This window comes from Gossypium arboreum, chromosome 13 (assembly GCF_025698485.1).
Source record: "Gossypium arboreum isolate Shixiya-1 chromosome 13, ASM2569848v2, whole genome shotgun sequence".
NCBI classification, from domain to species: Eukaryota; Viridiplantae; Streptophyta; class Magnoliopsida; order Malvales; family Malvaceae; genus Gossypium; species Gossypium arboreum.
Window position 1 is genome coordinate 127,020,887 of NC_069082.1, and position 15,930 is coordinate 127,036,816.

The following is a 15,930-nucleotide window of genomic DNA, read 5'->3' on the forward strand; positions in this document are numbered from 1 at the left end:
AACTAAATAGATTTAACTACTACATTTTGTATCAAGATTAAAATTTTAAAATCCAAAAGAATAGAGACTATAATTTTAAAATTTTAAACTACACTCAAACTATTAATAAGTTTATGTTTTGATCATTTAACTTCAAAAAGTTACAAAATGGTCATTGAATTATTCAAAAATTTTGTTAAAGTCATTAGTTTGTTAAAATCGTTGTTGTATAGTCTTTCTGTTCACACCGCTTGCAATGTCAAGATTTTGCTAACAAAAATTCAAGTTTTTTTTTTCAATCTCCAACACTGACCGTTAGACCAATTATTAGATTTGATGCTCTAAGTATAGTATTTTCGTCAATTTGTACTTGTAATTTTTTTGAACAGATTGGTTAATAAAATTATTCATGAATTACATTAATAGTTTATATATTGTCCTCACGTGGTTTTTGCACACAAAGCAAAATGGAAGCAAATGCTAGTCATTGGTTGTCTAGTGTTTAACAAATATTAAGCGGTATTACGTTGTCGGATCGTAATATAAAAAGATAACTTATATTTGTAGACAAACTTAAACATGTTCTTAGTCTAATTGTAAATGAGTAAACTTATTGAAAGACTAATATGTCGTCTATCAAATCCAATTGGGGAGATGCTTTGTCTTGGGTATCGAAGCAGATGACTCTTAGAAGATAAAGACGATATGACTGACTGGATATTGGATAAGACCCAAGAATAATAAATCCTAAATCCATTTATGGATTTATTCACATGTGACATTCATAGTATGGCATACCTAAATCTTGAGTAGACGACAAATTATGTATTTGTGACTCGTACACTTTAATGTAAGTAAAAACCTAAGTTCAAATAAATAAGAAATCGAAAGCTAGTGCGTTGGGTGTACAACTTCTGCGGTATGTAGCATCATTCACAATGTGTAATTCATAGTCTGAGACGTGAGTAAATGATATCATTTCATTGATATTACATGGTTGATGAAAAGTAAACATGACCACGAGTCATTCATCTTTGTGATAGATAACTCAATTACTATTTTATAGTAATTGAATTTTCATGAAGGAATATGTAATTGTTACTATGAGATAACATAGGATCATATTAGGAGAACAGATATTATCCTAAAGAGATCAATGATGTCCTATGAGGGTAACACATTTATGACAAGGTCAAGTACTAAGTAGTTGCTTTCGTAATGGTATGTCGCTAGGGAGAACTCAGTTATGATACTATAGTGAAATGACTTTGTGACTAAATGAGTTTATAATTAATATGCAAAAAGTCTCAATTATAAATTATTTGAACCCTAATTGCATATGTCCAATCGGTCCTTTTGCAAGCTTATTGAAACCAGAAATAAATTGTGTGTTTGAATCAAAATGAATGGAATAATTAGAAATTGAGAAAGGGGAAATATTCAAGAATAATTATGGTTTTCTCCGAAATAGAAAAATGGAATTATTTGGAAATGAATGCAAGTTTCTTAAAATGGAAATGAAAATAGAAACGAAAATGAGAAATGATACATTTGCAAATGTACATGGATTACTAAAAAATGATCGGAAGAATGAGTTTATATTTTTGAGCTATTTTAAAGCCCAAAAATGAAAATAAATCATTCAGTCATAGTGAACATGTTGAATGGTGAAATATTAAACATATTCTCTTGAAAAATTTACTAGGGGTAAAATCGTCATAATTTTGTTGGGGGTAAAATTGAGATAAGAAAATCATTTAATATAAAATATTAAAATTTATTTTAAGAAATAGAAAAATAGAATCGGGTTGGATCAAATTACAAAGTGTTGAGTTGAAAAGTTCATGAAGTACTTGTAATTGGACCCAATATGAGAGAGGCCCAAAAACTCTTCATGGATATGAGGGGGCGGCAACCCTAGTAGGAATATTAGAGGATGTCGTTCATCCTAATCTTACTCTAAGTAGGAAGTTAATTTTTCTATTTGAAATAAACCTCTACAATTTAACAAAAGTTCTACTTTTTATTCCTATAAATAGATGATACCGATAGACCTATTAACACACAACTTTAAGAGATTGTTACTCTGTCGAAAAATAGAGAGAATTTATTCTTTACTATTAAATATATATATTTTTCAGAATAACAATTTTACCGGTTTCAATTAAAGAAGAAAGAATTTTTGTTTTCACAAAAAAAAAACTTTTTCTAGTTCTATCTTTTTGATTCAATTAATTTGAGCTCACATCTGAAGCAGTTCGTGGTACAAGAATAGTAGAGAAGATAGTTTGGTTATATTTTGAAAAACATTGAGGACTCGTTTATCAGAAAACACAGGTACAATTTCGGTCTAGGGTTTATTGCTAAAAATATCACAAACCGGGTTGATTTTCAAAATTTAATTTTTCACTGTGTAAGAAAATCATTTTCAAACCGGATCTTTTTCAACATCGACTTGGATCTAAGATGAATTCTTTTACTTGTTGATGGGTACTTATCATCGTTCAATTGTCGAATCATCACTTAGTGCTCATTAGCCAAACTTAAAAAAGAAAACCTTAACAATCGAGTGACTTAAGTAAAAACTTTTAATAGTTCAGTAATTTAAATAAAAATATTCGAATAGTTAAGTAATCATTTTATAACTTTTTAAATTGAGTAACTAAAATATAAATTTACTAACGATTTAATAACCTTGAGTAGTTTACCTTTTTCATTATCTCATCACTTGTTCAGCTTTCATTCTTTTGCGGGCTTCAATTGGAAAATTGAGAACCGAAGGATAAACCCAACAAATTATTGGGCCTGGTCCACCCGGTACTTGTTTGACCCGACTCGTAACCCATATCGAATGCTAGCTCCGCCTTCACTTCATCAAAGGCTTTCTCGGCTTTTCTAGCCAAAAGGTTAAAAAAAATTCATAATAATAATTATTAATCTCAAACCACCTGCATATTTTTAATTTCTATTCCACTTTTGTGCAAGGAATTACACCAAAAAAAGTGTTTGTGTGCGTGTCTTTTTTTAAAATTATTTTTCTTGATTTTCTGACTCAACTTCTCTTCGATCGAGATCCATTGAAGTTTACTTTGATCAAAATTGAGGAAATTGAAGCAAAATTTTATTGGAATTATTAGTGGAGAATAAAATTTGCACAGCGGAGCAAGAATGAATCGTGTTGAGCCAAATTCTCAAGTTTGAGGAGCCAATCATGTGGTTTTCCTTTTGGAGATCCAGAGATCGATTCTCCTTAGACGAACTCAGGTTTTATTTTATTTTATTGTTTTTTTTGTCAATCGTTTGAATTATTCTCTCTCTCTCTCTCTTTTTTTTTTTTTTTTGTAATTTTGGGGATTATCTCTGTTCGTCTTCAACAATTTAAGTTCGTATTGTTGATAAATTTGAATTTGAGTTCGGTAATTTCTCGTCAGTGCTGCTGTGAAACTTTAACTGTAGAAATTGATTGTGAATCTTCGGTTTTTCTCAGTAATATAGACTTGTGTAAGTTCTGTAAATATAAAAAAATTGAATAATTTTTACTTCTCACTGGAACTATTGTGTTTCAAATTGCTTATGCTTTTTATATCAATTTTATAGAAAAAATGCACTCGGTGAAGTTGACTACCAAATAGTGAATTAAATGTGAAATGTTACATGAATATTGAATAGTATGCGCAATGATTCCCCGTGTAGAAGTCAAATTTAATGTTTTTTTATTATTTTAATTTCGTTTATATTGGTAAGATTCATATAGCTTTGATGATACTGAAATGTTGCCTTGGAATTCCTTGAACAAGCATGTAATATTTTTCTGGTTGAATTTTAGCTGTTGGACACCTTAAATCAATAGTTGTTAGAGCTTCGATACTAATGGATATATTCATGTTTCCAAGACAAAAGTTGAAGAGCAGCTTGATTGCTCCGGAAATGTGGGTTGGACTTTTGTATCTTTGAATTTGAAATCGTGCTTTTAGATTAATTGTTGTGTTTCCTGGTGTGCAGATATTTAACGAACCAGTTGCAGAAAGTTCAAATTGTTAATGATGTTAATAAGGTAATAGAATCATACTTCATACTATTGTTATTACTGCAGTTGTCATTTGCCTTGTATCATCTGCCGTCATATTTTTATCCATTATGAAGGATTTCGTTATTGAGGCATTGAGATCTATTGCGGAGTTGTTGACATATGGTGATCAACATGATTCTTCCTTTTTCGAGTAAGGTTTCTTCATGCTTACTACCTATATGATTCATGTTTCTGGTTCAGCACTTTTATGTCGTACATTCTCCCTGCAGGTTTTTCATGGAGAAGCAAGTCATGGGAGAGTTCGTACGTATACTGAATATTAGCAGAACTGTGACAGTTTCTCTTCAGTTACTTCAAACAATAAGCATTTTGATTCAAAACCTAAGAAGAGAACATGCCATATGTAAGTTGGTTGTTGAAAGAAAAAAACCAAAATTTGCAGTTCCTTGGTCTTTTGAGTTGATTCTAACACTGTTGGACGATTTTATTGATCTTCCTTGTGAAATTTTTGCAGACTATATGTTCAGTAATGAACATGTTAACTACCTAATAACTTATTCATTTGACTTCCGCAATGAAGAGCTACTTTCTTACTATATATCATTCTTAAGGTTTGTTTTCTTTTCTTTTAGCAGTCCTTATCACTATAGGTGACTTCTATATGTTATTTTTTGTTAATTTCTTAACCAATTTAAGTCTTGAAAGCATTTTTTTAACATTGGTATTTCAACTGTCATTCTGGGCTTTTCTAGAGCAATAAGTGGAAAGTTAAACAAGAACACAATTTCTCTGCTTGTAAAGACTCAAGATGTAAGTGTTCCTCTCTTTTATATATGGAATTTGTTTCCCTGTAAAATTTTTTTCTTTATTACTCATTTTTTAGCCCTTGTTAAAAACTGCCGCTTCTCTCTTTTTTCTCTACTTCCAGTTGTTGAATGACTTCTTCTATTTGTCATTTTTTTTCTAGGAAGAAGTTGTTTCCTTCCCGTTGTATGTTGAGGCAATACGGTTTGCTTTTCATGAAGAAAGCATGGTTCGCACAGCAGTGCGTGCTATAACACTGAATGTTTATCATGGTTGGTTTCCATTTTTCTATTTTTGTTCATTGCCCTTTCATTTCCTTTTTATACCATTCTAAATACATTTCTGTTGGTACAAATAAATTTATATTCTGATGCATCTTTTTTGGTTCAGTCGGAGATGAATTTGTCAATAAGTTCATTGCCAGTGCCCCTCAATCTGATTATTTTTCAAACTTGGTCTCATTTTTCCGGGATCAGTGCATCAATTTAAGCAAGTTGTTTTCTGAACGTCCAAAGTAAGTGTCTGAGTAATAATCTTATTGTGAAACAACAGAATCCTTTTTATCTCCTAACATGATAGGTTTTATGGCTAAGACAGAAACCCATGCTCGGAGTCTGTTTCTGCGATACTTGCTAAAGTGGATGAAATTGAGGACAATCTCTACTATTTTAGTGATGTTATCTCTGCTGGGATTCCTGTTGTTGGGAGTTTAATAACAGACAACATTTTGCAGCTTTTGATACTTCCATTGCTGTTTCCAGCTCTTCAAATAGATGCTGACAGTGTATGATCTTCATTCTGGATTCTGTAATGAAAAAAGAGGAAAAGGGAAAGAAAAAAAGGACCAAAAACTGGTTGTTGGGCTGGTTATAATTTGAAAGTTGACCCTTGACTTATACTTACGCTGCCTGTTTAATTTTTGTTCCCCTCTTAATGTAGAACTTGAAGATTGGTGCAGTCACTTCTTTGTACCTACTCTGTTGCATCTTACGCATCGTTAAAATCAAGGATCTGGCAAACACCATTGCTGCAGCTCTTTTATATCCACTAGAGACTTTTGCTGCAAATTCTGAAGTTAAAATCAATGGCTATGTTTCTGGAAATAATTGCACAAATGAAAGTGAAGAACCATTAGTTGATAGTGTTACTCTGGTGAATGCTGGAAAATTATGTGTTGATATACCAAACAAGGCTACGTCTTCACAGGTTCATCCTGGAGGCATTATTGCAGAGAGGGATTTTTCCTGTTCACATTTGTCTTTGAGGTAAAATATGTGTTTATTAATTACAGCCAATTGCTCATGCATATGGGCTTTACATTTCCTGCTCTGATTTTTATTATTTTAAACTTTTATTAACAATATATACACAGTAGATAATTCCAATCCTAAGGTCAAAATTTTTATTAGCTCTTGTTGCAGTTCTTTTACGTAAATCTTTTATCATTTCTGGAGATATATATGTGTATATATATTGATAAAGTATAGAATATATATGTCTTTTGAACTTGGTCTTTAATTTTACATCCTGATATAATGATCAGGTAATATAATTTTGGTTAGTGGTTTCTGTACTAGCATCATGACTTTGAGTTTGTTATACTTCTGCCTTTACAGGGTTGGAACAATGGTTCTTTTATCTTGAAATTTTAGTCTAGGTTATTTTCTGTCTTCTGTCATACTTCAGTTTAATTGTACGTAACTATTATGATATAAATTCTTATGCTTTTTGGTTTTTGTTCTATTTCATAGTTCACTCTGCCTTGAACTCTAATTTCCATTTATGGGTGAAGATTTTTATCAAATAAAAGGAAGTAGCATAAATTTTAAAGAATAAGAATCTTAAATTGAAGTAACTATGCAGCTTAGGTTGGTACACTTCTCCAATAGTTGATGCGCCTGTTAAGTGTTTTTCTAAAACTTTTATCATGAAAGATGAAGGAGAGAAGCCGTTGTATCTAGATTTAAATAAGTTGCTGAGGTTCTAAGCATATTTTGGCCTGATAGCTCAGATACTTTTAGGTATTACACTTAAATCATAAACCCTAACAAAAACAAAAATGATCATATGGGAATTTATAACTATTTAAAATACATATTTGAATTAAAGTTCAAAGGTGAAGCACTATATAGTTTCTTAAATTTTAACACATTAGAAGATCTGTAACCCTATGCCTGTCAGACCTAGAATAACAGAAAATGGGGGGAAAACATAATGATTTCCTTTTTTGTGTTGTGCTGTAAATTTTAAGATTTGTTAGATGTTAAGATAGATAAGTGGTTGCAGCTTAAAAACGTGATAGCATAGCCAAATCAGCTGTACAATTAAGTTTTGTATTCAGTTAAATATGAAAATATATGTTCCATTGGTGAATTGCAGCAATTACGCTTAATGTAGATGACTGATGGCGACTATCAGTAAGTTGTTCTTCATGCATAACTGTTTGTGTTGTACATGGTCTAATTGTGAACTTGCATACATACTGTGTCTTAGGGAGACTTTGCTTTCCTATGTCACTGATGGAGATGATGCACGAGCCCTGGGTTCTTTGAGTGTGTTGGCTACATTGTTGCAAACCAAGGGTAATAATGATGAAGTTTGTGTCACTAATCTGTTTTCTATTGCTATTTTCTTAATGAATATTTACATTGTAGAATTGGATGAATCAATGCTAGATGGTATTGGTATTCTTCCTCAGCGCAAACAGCACAAAAAACTCTTGCTGGTAAGCTTTAATGTCAGTCATTGTCTTCAGTGGGAATAGTGGGTTCTTTGCATCTGATTTCTAAAATATTTGTTTAGTTTCCTTGGGTTTTTTCTTGAAAACTCATCAGTGGCTTATAGTTCACTACTCCTCAAGGATGGTCAGATGGTCCATAATCATAAGCTCTATTTCAGTGCTCCCTAGTGAGTCTAGTAATGTCTCATATGCATGGACAGCTTAACCAGGTGCAAATATTTTTGGAAAAAAAAAATTGTGAAGATTAATTTAATACCTATGAATGGATGCTTAAGAGTAAAAAAAAAAAAAAAAAAACTTGGAGACATATTTGTTTGTCATTCTGTACCTTATTTCTTTTTTAGGAAATTCTTCTACCTTTATCTATGTGATTGAATCGTAGAACCTTTTGTCTTAAATTTGGGCAGCAAGCTTTGGTAGGTGAGGGCTCAGGTGAAGAGCAACTTTTTTCTTTTGAAAGTGGCTCCGCAAGAGATAGTTTTAGTTCTGAGCTTGATGGATATTTAAAAAAGTTGAAGGTATTTTTCTCTCTCTTTATCTTCCTATATTCCCCCTAAAAGAAAGTGAAAAGGAGTGCTGAAAAAAAGTAGACAAAGTGAACTATTTTCTTTCTCAGTGTTCTGTTAATTCATTTATCACTTAATGCAAAAAACAAATTATAATGGTATTTGAAAATTTCTAAAATTTTTCTATTCTTGCAGATTTTTAAATCATTTTTAAACTTCTTTTTTCTTTTTTTTTTCCTTTTTCTCCACATGTAATGAATGTGCGATGAGGGTGACATGGATTTTGTTGTAACATTTTAGCAATTCGTTGAGCAAAAAATGACGTGTCACACTTCTGTTAGGTGTTAGAGTAACGAGTTTGTCAGTCTCAAACTATTGATATGAAATTGAGAAAATTTTTCCGAGTATCACACAACAGGATGGGGTATAGTTAGGGGCTACATCGAATATTCACCCCCCCTTGATTCGCACAAATTTTTTCTTTTTAGTTGGAAAATGTGGTTATTTGTTTTAACTTCAACTGAATGGTCATGTGGCTATGGTTCTTTAGCTTTACTTCTAGCTTCTTAACATTTGATTTTTCAAAGATTGCTTCAAATATTTCTTGACTCATGAGATATAGGTTCTACTTACTGTTTTTAGAGTGTTTTGTGTTTTAACGCATTGGCAAAGCCATCTAAACTCTTAGAAATTAAGTTAATTACAGAAATGCTATACTTAGGCAATTAAAGAGGCGAACTCTTAGAAATTAATTACAAAAATGCTATACTTAGGCAATTAAAGAGGTGAACTCTTAGAAATTAGTGACTTTATTCAAGTGAGTGCTTCCCCCCCTCCCCCCCTCTGACTTTATTCAAAAGTGAGTGCTTCCCCCGTCCCCCCTTTTACCCTTTTGGTCTGGAAGGGTCCTAGGGTCTGGAGTACATCTTGCACCTTTTAATAACACTTAACAGACCAAACCTAGGGCTAGATTGTTGGATGAATCAAGATCTAACATTACCGTGGATCGTTGTAATAGATTCAGTGCTTGCTGAGTACTGATGTTGACAAAAAGGTAAAAATATATGAGAAAGAAAATGAAAGCAAAGACAGGCACAAAGTATTATTTTTTATCTCATGGAGCATTTAGTGCTGTATTTTATGAAAATCTTGTCCATTCACACACCTTTTTTTATTTAATTTTTTAATTTTTGAATAATCTCATTATAGGTCCTGATCATATTTGCTCTTTTTGATACAATGCCTAGAACTACCCGTAGCCCCTCCCCAACCCATAAATAGGAGAATAATACACTTTAGCGCACTCGAACCCATGTCCTCCTGCATTGGCAACAATGCCCATGCCATTGAGCTAAGAGTCAATCGGCTTCTCACCTTTTTCTTGAATGTCTATCCTTAAGTTTTGGTTTTGATTATTTTACGACTTAAAAATCAGAATAGGGTGTCAACATTTTTCTTTGCTATTTAAAAGTTACCTTGTAGTTATCTTTTATTTGCCAGGTTGTCTCCAATTTCAAATCTTTTCATTCCTTTTTTCTTGGTAGATTTACTTTATTTTCTAATCTTTAATATCTGTAACTAATTGACATCTGTACTTGCATTAAATTTGTGATGTTTCTCATTAAACTGATAGCTGTAATCACAATTTTCATAATGATTGATAACTATAATACTCTACCTGTCATCACGTAAGTTCTGGCATTTGAGTTTAGGTAAAAAGTTATCTAGTTTGAAATTTTTTTGGCTTTAAGCTTTAGGAGATGGACTTGGTTCATTCATTGCTGCTTCTTGCTCTATATTTTAGGGGGAAAGAACTTATGTTTCTAACCAATGGTATGAATTTTGTGTAATTTCCTCTTCCTTCATTGGTTGATAGGAACAATATGGAGTGTTTATTGGGGGAGCAGCAGCAAGCCCTCGTATACATAGAAACCAGGTATTTTCATTCCACTGGATTAGGGGCTATGAGTTGTTCACCCTGCATTTCTTTATACACTTTATCCCAGATTTTGGTCAATTTTATCATTACTTGAAGAAAAAGGAATATCCTGCTAGTTTTTATTATGTGAAAAAATAAAATTATACTTAATTTCCAAATGTCAATTAAGGATAATATCAATGATTAAATAGAAGTGGAAATGATCTGTTTTTTTTAATAAGAGAAATGCTAAAAACGCTGCTAAGTGTTTTCAGAAATATATATTTTATATTTGTAAAGAAATTTATAGATTGACATATGTTAACATTAAAATGCGTAAACTATTTGTCGAAAATATATAAAAAAGATTTGTTTTCCCCTTTTTTATGTCACCTTTTTTTTTTGTTTGTTTAATTTCATTCAACCCATCAATTTGTTGATATATATATTAAAGAAATGGTTAACATCAATGGTCAAATGAGATTGCATCAAAACTTAGGATAGAGTGGTAACATTGTACCAAGACAATGTCAAATGATAAATGGATCCCTTAATTTAGTGGTCATAAATTTAAGCATGATCCTGTCTACCAATTAGAGTTACCTAATTAATGTATCCTTTATAGCATTGTCTCAACTACACACTACATAATTTTCTAAAATGCTTTCTTTTAGTATTTTGATTCCAAAGAATCCAATTTGAGATTCAAAACATCTGGACCATTAAGCAACCAATGTATTCATTAAAGTGTTGTTTCAACAACACTTCATTAGTCCATCATTGTAATTGCCTAAACTTACACTGGTGGTTAATAGTTTACAAATATATAGTAAAGTTAACTAAGAAATGTACCAATTGTAGCATTAATAATGAAAATTTCTTGGAAGTTTTTTTTTTAAATTTCAAACAATCACAATATTCTCAACATCTAATTGATAATGTACAAATGAAGATTGCATTAATCTATCATGATAATTGCATAAACATATATGGGTACTAACTAACAACAAAAGAATTATGATTCAATTGGATGAAAAGTAATGTGGACAAAATTACATATTATGTATAGAGTATTCAAATAAGCAAAGATATAATTATATGTAGAAACATTTTCATAATTCAAGCCCATCCCCACCTTGACCATCCATATTTTTACTTTAATGATAATTTTTTGGGAAAAGTAGTAATAAATGGAATAAAAGTCTAAATAGGAATTTATCTTCAGTGATATGAAAATCATATTTGAAGTTTAATTTTTATTGTAGGTCCTTGATGCATTGGTCAAACTTCTTTGTCGATCAGATATATCTACAGAAATTTTATGGGATGGTGGTTGGCTTTTGCGACAATTGCTTCCTTATAGTGAGGCGGAGTTCAAAAGCCATCATCTTAAATTGTTGAAGGTGAGTAATATCTCTTTGAATATACAAGATATAGTAGGAATCATATTGCAACCTCAAATTTAAGGAATGTTATCCTGATGGTTTTGTTTATATCAAACTTTTATGATATGACATTACTAGTGTATGATAAATTGGAACTTGGGAAAATTATGTTTTGTTTCATTTATAAACTGCATATGTTTACATATATGTATATATACATGTGTATACAAATCATATAGACCTACACGTAAGAAAAAATGCCATCTCTTTAGCATCCTCCTCAACCATCTTCAATGTACTCACTTGACTTATTTACTACATTGTAAGATTTCTTTCCAGTATGTGCTACTAATGAACATTCTTATCATGTGCAGGACTCATATAGGAACTGCAGAAGTGCTCTTGTACAGGAGACTAAAGGGATTTGGGTCGATCTACTTATAACAGTGCTTTGTGATCAGTGGAAAAAATGCAAAAGAGGTAGTCTTCTACAAAGTTAATGCAGTAAATAGTGATTTTGGTGGTGAAGTTTTTGACTGAAGTACTTTATTGTAGCTATTGAGGCTTCATCCCCTCGAAAGGAGCCCAAGTGCATTCTTTTGCCATTTCAGAAATTGAATTCTGAAGGTAGGATTAACTGTTCTCCGAAAATTGGATGATTTTGAATAATTTTTCTTAACTTTATTTCTTTTATTTTTCCTTGAATGTGGAATATTCTATGCTGTATGTACAGATATTCCTGCTGAGTCATCCTTCACTGCTGGTGAGAGGATGAGTGAATTGGTAAAGGTTTGTATATTAGCTTTCTCTATAGATAAAACTATAAATACTACGGCATATATGATCTTTAGTGTTACTACTATAGAAATGTCATTTTCTTTTGCTTTCCCAAGCTGATATAAAAATACATGCATATGAATAATAAACAAGGGAAGACAACGGGACCTTTGCATTAATATTTTAATCACAATACTAGTAGTTTAGCCTTTTTATTCCTTCAGCATTGCTTTATAGCATTAGGTTGCAAATATTTCTAACTTTTCTATATTAGGTATTTGTGCTGCTTCATCAACTTCAAATTTTCTCCCTCGGTAGGGCTTTGACTGAACAGCCTCCTATCCAGCCACAAATTGATATCCCAGAAATATCCCGTGCCAGGGCAGCTGGTCTGGATGTTTCAGGTCCAAAGCCAGGCACTGAAGTAAAATTTGGTCTGTTCTGTCTCTTGTACTGCTGGCTCTATCAGTAATTATGTGTGTTTGTGATGCACTGTGTTTATTCTTTACAGAAAATTGGTCACTTGTTAGCAATTGAGATATCTCATACCCTAATTCTGGTCACTGCCATTGCAGTTCATGCGCTGCCTTGTCGAATTGCATTTGAAAGGGGCAAAGAACGTCATTTTCACTTTCTAGCAGTTTCTGTGGGCACATTAGGATGGGTTCTTCTTGCTGAAGAGTTACCATTGAAGCAGAATTATGGAATGGTTCGTGTTGCTGCACCATTGGCTGGTACAAATGTAAGCTATATATTCTGTTGCTTATTTCATACTAAATGCCGCAGAACTTGTATGCACTTGATTAAATGTTTATGCATGTGCTAGTGAGAGTGGGAACTGGGAAGGACTTGAGGTTGTTCTTGGTACATTTTATAGTTCATGTCTAGAGCTGGCAAAACGTAGCACAAAATACCTGCCCAACCAAAACAAATCAAACTTGACCCAAACCCGAATCAACCTGTACCATAAATTCAAGCGCCGACCTAAAATTGAAGCTAGCTTGAAACTTAGTTTGAGTCTTAATACATAAAAAATGAACTCGACCCGAATTTAGCTAAGAAAGGTATCAACCAAACTCGAGTGCTGTGAAACCCAAAGGCCAAAGTAATCCAACTTTTGGTTGTTTAGGATTTGAATATTGAGGTAGAGTACCATGTCATTCATACTTTTTGCCTTCAAAATCTTCCAGCCCAGAATAGATGATAAGCATGCAAGATGGCTACACTTACGTATCCGTCCATCAACATTACCGTTCTTGGATGCTCCTAAATCTGGCACACCCGGTGAAACAAGGATAAAATCTCTAGTTGACGGTAGATGGACCTTAGCTTTCAGAGATGACGAATCTTGCAAAACTGCTTTATCTATGATCCTGGAGGAGATCAATCTACAAAACATGGAAGTGGAGAGAAGACTAAAACCAGTTCTTGACCTTGAACTGTAAGATTCTCCAACTCTTTAATTTTCCAAATACCTTCTTTGAGTACACTTTGCTCAAAAGTTGAAAGTACCCATTGTTACCATCCTGCTTTGAGGTTCATGTTTTTTTTAGGCGAGAGTTTATTTCCTTTTCCAATTACATCCTTTTGTATATGGTGTAGATTAGGTCCCCCAGTCCCTAGATTTAGTGCCATTCTTGGTTTAACTAGCTATAGCTAAGCTATATCCTATATCCCTTATTTGATATATATATATATTAGTTTTGCCTTATTTTTATTTGGCATCCTCTTTTTAAATATTTTTTTATGGTTCATTCTTAAGCTTAGGCATTTTCCTACCCTACTCCCTACCTCCTAATTTTGTAAGTTATGTAACATCAATGTACATTTTGCTACTTCATAGATGTAAAAGCCATTGTGCATTTCTTTTGATTGGTTTAAGTTTCAGTCATTTCGGATTTGAATTTTATCAGATGTGGATATTGCATATTTGATCATGTTATGTGTAATCACTTATACATAATTTTAAACTTTAAATTTAAAAATAAATTATCTATACCATACTACTATATATAAAAAGGAAGGCGTAAGGTGGAGTAAATATTTTGTTCTATTTAAAATGTTTTTTTTACATTAATAATAATGGTTAAATTTTAATTTGGGTACTATACTCAAATTTTGATATTTAATTTCTATATTTTAATTTTGACATAAATTTTTACTTCAATGTTTATAATGCCATTGGTTAACATAGTTTGTTTTTTTTTGGTTAAATTTAGATTTATTACAATGTTATTTTTTTATCACACGATTATTGAGTGATTGCTTTTTATTAAAATTTTAATAATAAAAACATGAAGACTAAATTTAAATATATAAAAAATAGGAACTTAGAAAATATCGTAACCTTCAAAATAGTAAAAATAATTAACCAAGCATGAATCATGCTCGGAATTATTATGATGATTATTCTTAGGTTAATATATAGGAATGTTAACATTTTATTAGCATACAAATTAGTTTTTATGTAAAACAACGTTAAATAATAATTGAAATTTGATAAATTATTTTGTATTAGATATGGGTTTTAATACTTAGTAGTGTCCATGGATGACTGAAATCTCTTTAGTTTGTCTATGATGTTTCGGTTTCTCATTTTTAAAACCTGTTTTTATTTAGTATTTAATTATTTTTATATTTTAAGAAAAATTTAAAGATAAACAAGTTAATTTTCATACTATAGAAATTACTCGATACTTACAAATAAAATAAAGGATAATTATAAAATTGAGAAATGAGTTTGGTTAAAACGAGCTAATTTTTAAGGTTACGATTATAGTTGCAATGGGGATCACACTATAATCAGCATCTATAACTTTAATGTACAAACAAATTTATAATTTTAAATCAATACATTCTTATAACCATAATCAATTGATAATCGAAATATAATAAATTTGAATTGGATTCACACATGGTTAGATTTTAAAAAAATAAAAAGCCATGCATAATTTATATAATGTGGGATTTGAGGTAGACTTGATCAAGTGGTCTAGTCCTAAAACCAACTTGAAAAGTAAGAGGGTTTGGATAAAAATATAGGTCTGAAAAATGGGTTTAAGTAAAAAAAGAGGCTCATTTTTTAAATGGACTGAGCCTCGGGTAAGTTTTTTTGGTCCGAGTTCGGCCTAACTTGAATTTACAAAAAAAAAAAAGTTACTTTTTGCTATTATTTTGTCATTATTTTGTTATTATATTGTTACAATTTTATTGTTATTGTTTAGATATTATGCAACTTTTATTTTATGTTAATTTTGTTACTATTTTAAAGCTATTTGTTTGCTAAGTTGCACCTATATTAGTTTTATTTAAGTATAAAATAATTTTTTAATTTATTTTCAAATTGTTGGGAACCATTCATTTTAATTTGTTTAGTGTATTTGATATATTATATTTTTAAATTCATTTTATATAAAAAATTAATTAATATGGTTAATATCGAGTTTTAACATTTTATCCCGATTGAGTTTAAACAAAATATTAAACCTATTTTAGATCAAATCATATCCGAGCCAAAAATGAACTTAAAATCTATTGAGATCTGACTATAATGATCTCTAATTTGAGAACCTCAATTTTTTTTTGTTGAAACTCCTTTTATTTTAATAAATTATGTTATCCAAAATTTTCCAATATATATAAATTTGGGTTTGTAACTAAATGGACGAATGCCTATCCTAATGGTTTTTTCGTGATCTTTAAGAAAATAAATATAGAGCCAAAATATCGAATTTCATTTGGCTTCTGAAATTATTTTTAATTTAAAAATAATTATTACTTTTTGAACGATT

General features: G+C 31.1%; 1 protein-coding gene across 2 annotated transcripts; it reads left to right on the forward strand.

The window, feature by feature from the left end:
• The first annotated feature begins 2,837 nt into the window (after nucleotides 1-2,837).
• On the forward strand, nucleotides 2,838-14,135 carry LOC108457042 (protein TRANSPARENT TESTA 9). Of its 2 annotated transcripts, XM_017755858.2 has the most exons (21): nucleotides 2,838-3,243; nucleotides 3,982-4,033; nucleotides 4,123-4,199; nucleotides 4,279-4,412; nucleotides 4,524-4,620; nucleotides 4,762-4,819; nucleotides 4,977-5,085; nucleotides 5,204-5,327; nucleotides 5,411-5,597; nucleotides 5,753-6,078; nucleotides 7,307-7,395; nucleotides 7,468-7,538; nucleotides 7,961-8,071; nucleotides 9,936-9,995; nucleotides 11,243-11,380; nucleotides 11,737-11,842; nucleotides 11,918-11,989; nucleotides 12,096-12,151; nucleotides 12,414-12,573; nucleotides 12,715-12,881; nucleotides 13,330-14,135. In XM_017755858.2, the coding sequence occupies exons 1-21, from the start codon at nucleotides 3,191-3,193 to the stop codon at nucleotides 13,582-13,584; spliced, it is 2,502 nt and encodes an 833-aa protein (XP_017611347.1). In that variant the 5' UTR covers nucleotides 2,838-3,190; the 3' UTR covers nucleotides 13,585-14,135. The 2 variants fall into 2 exon arrangements, with proteins under 2 accessions (XP_017611347.1, XP_017611338.1); XM_017755849.2 differs by having other exon boundaries at nucleotides 4,279-4,620.
• The last annotated feature ends 1,795 nt before the right edge of the window (nucleotides 14,136-15,930 follow it).